We start from the raw sequence: 3,807 nt of genomic DNA on the forward strand, positions 1-3,807 counted from the left end.
AGCAGCTTTTGGTCTGTGGGTCTAGTTGAGCAGCTTTTGGTCTGTGGGTCTAGTTGAGCAGCTTTTGGTCTGTGGGTCTAGTTGAGCAGCTTTTGGTCTGTGGGTCTAGTTGAGCAGCTTTTGGTCTGTGTGTCTAGTTGAACAGAAGGTTCACGTATTAGCGACTATTGTTGGCACCGTTCAAATGATGTATTTATAAGGCTTTAAAAAAATAACGTACATCATATTGTTACGTGACGTCTGGCCTTAACCTTGAACTGTAAACTTGGGACGTGTAAATATTTTTAAATGTTTGTTTTGTTTTGAAAGAGACACGTCGTGGTTGGGACACCATGTCTTTGAATAACAATGTCGAAGATGGTGACACAGCCAACAGTAGCCACAGTGCTAACGCCCCTGAACCTCTGGTTAGCCCAGAAGTCTTTAACTATTTCATGACGGCAGTGATGGACGTCGTGTGCTCTCTCATAGCCACGTTCGGCATCGTCTCCAATGTCATCAACATTGTTGTGTACGGCAGGCAGGGCGTTAGGGAGAGTGTCAACATAACCTTCATCGCCCTCTCGCTCTGGGACCTCTGTAACTGTATGCTGTGTCTTGCCACTGTCGTCTGCTTCATCATCAATGACCACTTCCCCTCAGCCGAGGTGGACGTTCTCGCGGTGCAGTACGTGTACATTGGCTACACTCGGGGATGCACATACGCTCTCTCCACACTCGTCACAGTCTACCTGTCCATTGAGAGGTGTATCTGCATCATCTTCCCATTCAAAGTCAAGGACATTTTCACCAGAGCACGCTCACTTTGCACAAATCTGGGCATTCTCTTGTTTGGTGTCGCCTGCTTCTCGCCGGCCTGGGCTAGCCAGGGTTTGCAGTGGCAGAGGGAAGCAACTCTCAATGTCTCTCGTCTGGTGCTCTGGGTCTCCACCAGCAGACGACAGGTCGATCTCTTCGTAGACACATTCAATGGCGTGGTGCTCCCCACGGTGGCTCAAGTGGTTATCACTGTTACATCGGTTATCATGATCTCTGGAGTCAGAGCGTCCTCACAGTTTCGTGCCAGAGCACCAAAAGGAAAGGACAGCGGCAGCTCTACCATGGGATCCGTTGTTGGGGGCCCGGGCAGCTCTACAAGGGCAGTTGGGGGCCCCGCACCACGACAAGGGCCCCAGAGGACAGTGGCTGGACCAACAGAGCAGACCCTACCAAACAAGGACGGAAAGGTGGCCAAAGTAGTCGTTCTGGTGGCCGTGATCTTCTTCATGTGCAACTTGCCCGTGCTACTGGTAGCTTACACCCGCCCCTTCGTCCCGGACATGGACGTGGGAAAGGCGTACTACAGCCTGTACCTCATGGTCTACACTGTAGTCTACGTCTCGGGGCTGGTCAATGCGAGTGTCAACATCTTTGTTTATTATTTTGTCAGCAGTAAATTCAGATCAACTTTTATGGACACGTTTTGTAGCTGGGGCCCTTTCTGCAGGCGCTAGGGAAAATAATCTTTTGTAAGTCCACTCATATCCAGTTTAGTTTTAGCTTACATTAAAGTTATCTTATTAATATATTATGGACTTTGCTCGTCTATAAATCGATATATCAAGGGAAATTACTCGGTCAATATTTTATAGCGTGTTTATACATTTGAAATCGTCTTACAATTTTATTCTTAACTGACACCGGTTTTTAACATTGTTTTAATTAGTAGCCTTTTCCATTACTAATTAATACTTTTCAAATGCTACACTTCTTGCACATGCGCTGATATATAATAATCATCCTGCATGTACCATGGGAACGAGCAAAGATGCACCGAACACAGAACAAGCTAAGAATTACGATCAATGGGAGGCAAAAATTCAGATTTTAATGTTCGTATTTTTATTACAAGCTTTTATTTAACTCACTTCCTCGTCAGTCTGTCGTCAGTCGTCAGTCTAGACGGAAACGCAGGAGTGAAAATTCGGACAGTTCTACTTGACCGACACGATTCACAGTTGGCACGTGGGTCAAGACATGAAGACAATGCAATCTGAAACTAAATTTGACTTAATTGGATGCCTAATTGATTTTTTATGAATTAATTAAAATTTGGACCGAATTAGTAGGCATGTCTAGCCAACCACACCACACGCGTCATCAATAGCTGCGCCATCACGACCACGTAATGGCTGCGTTCAAAAACCATTGCGCGCCTACTGAACGTGATATTCAGTAGGCGCGCAATGGTTTTTAGTCATGTAACTCTATTGTAGATAAAACATGTAAAGTACTGAAAAAAAAATTCATAAAAAACGTTTTTAATAACAAGCTTTTATGTAATGATGCACTAAAAAGTAGAAAATAAATTATAGACTACTGTTTAAATAACTATAAAGAAAAGCGTGGGTGTCTTCCTTAACATTAGTAAAGGTATCCAATAGATACTAAAGTGACCCACGCTTTTCTTTATAGTTATTTAAACAGTAGTCTATAATTTATTTTCTACTTTTTAGTGCATCATTACATAAAAGCTTGTTATTAGAACGTTTTTTATGAATTTTTTTTAAGTACATCAAATGTATGAGCCACCCGTCCTTATATGTGTGTGACGTCATTTGATGAAGACTTCCGTGTCGATGAAATTCATTGAAGTTGAGAGATATGGCCCGGGGTGGTGGTACATCTGATGTGAACCTTGTGTAAAATTGCAGGTTTCTCGATGGTGCGTTGAACCCAGCAACTGGTGGCAAACTTTAGTTTTTCTTTTGGCTTTTGCTTGGTTATCCAACACCTTAAAACTAGTATATCTATAATATAAGTATAAGGAAGAGACCCACGCTTTTCTTTCTAGTTACTTAAATAGTAGTCTATATTTTATTTTCTACTTTTTGGTGCATTAGTACATAAAAGCTTGTTATTAAAACGTTTTTATGAAATTTGTTTTAGTACTTTACATGTTTTTTTTTACAATAGAGTTTCATGACTAAAAACCATTGCGCGCCTATTGAATGTGACGATGCGCTATTGAACGTGATGACGCGTGTGGTGTAGTTGAATAGAAATGCCTACTAATTTGGTAACAATTTTAATTACTTCATAAAAAATTATTTCGGCATCCAATTAAGTCAAATTGAATGTCACGATGCATTGTCTTCATGTCTTGACCCACGTACAAATTAAGAACCGTATCTATCAAGTAGAAGTGCCTGCAATTTCGCTCCGGCGGTTCGATCTAGACTGACGACAGACAGAGGAAGCGAGTTAAATAAAAGCTTGTAAAAAAATTCATAAAAAACGTTTTAATAACAAGCTTTTATGTAATGATGCACTAAAAAGTAGAAAATAAATTATACACTACTATTTAAATTACTATAAAGAAAATCGTGGGTCACTTTAGTACTTTAGTACCTATTGGATACCTTTACTAATATTTGAGAAGAGACCCATGCTTTTCTTTATAGTAATTTAAATAGTAGTGTATAATTTATTTTCTACTTTTTAGTGCATCATTACATATAAGCTTGTTATTAAAACGTTTTTTATGAATTTTTTTTCAGTACTTTACATGTTTTATTTGCAATAGTGTTACAAGACTAAAAACCATTGCGCGTCTATTGAACGTGATAGCGCAGCTATTAAACCTGATTGAACGTGATGACGTATGTGGTGTGGTTGGATAGACATGCCTACTAATTCGGTCCAAATTTTAATTAATTCATAAAAAATTAATTAGGCATCCAATTAAGTCAAATTTAGATTCAGATTGGATTGTCTTCATGTCTTGACCCACGTGCCAACTGTGAATCGTATCGGTCAAGTAGAACT

General features: G+C 40.1%; 1 protein-coding gene across 1 annotated transcript; it reads left to right on the forward strand.

Moving 5' to 3' along the window:
• The first annotated feature begins 332 nt into the window (after window positions 1-332).
• On the forward strand, window positions 333-1,493 carry LOC131942202 (cholecystokinin receptor type A-like). Its single transcript, XM_059301934.1, has one exon. The coding sequence runs from the start codon at window positions 333-335 to the stop codon at window positions 1,491-1,493; it is 1,161 nt and encodes a 386-aa protein (XP_059157917.1).
• Window positions 1,494-3,807: the final 2,314 nt, after the last annotated feature.

The sequence above is a fragment of the Physella acuta genome, unplaced genomic scaffold, assembly GCF_028476545.2.
Source record: "Physella acuta isolate Inbredline_101_S28 unplaced genomic scaffold, ASM2847654v3 ptg000394l, whole genome shotgun sequence".
Taxonomy (NCBI): domain Eukaryota; kingdom Metazoa; phylum Mollusca; class Gastropoda; family Physidae; genus Physella; species Physella acuta.

Coding starts and splice junctions, on each gene's coding strand:
- LOC131942202 (XM_059301934.1), top strand. CDS start 333: ATGTCTTTGAATAACAATGTCGAAGATGGTGACACAGCCAACAGTAGC.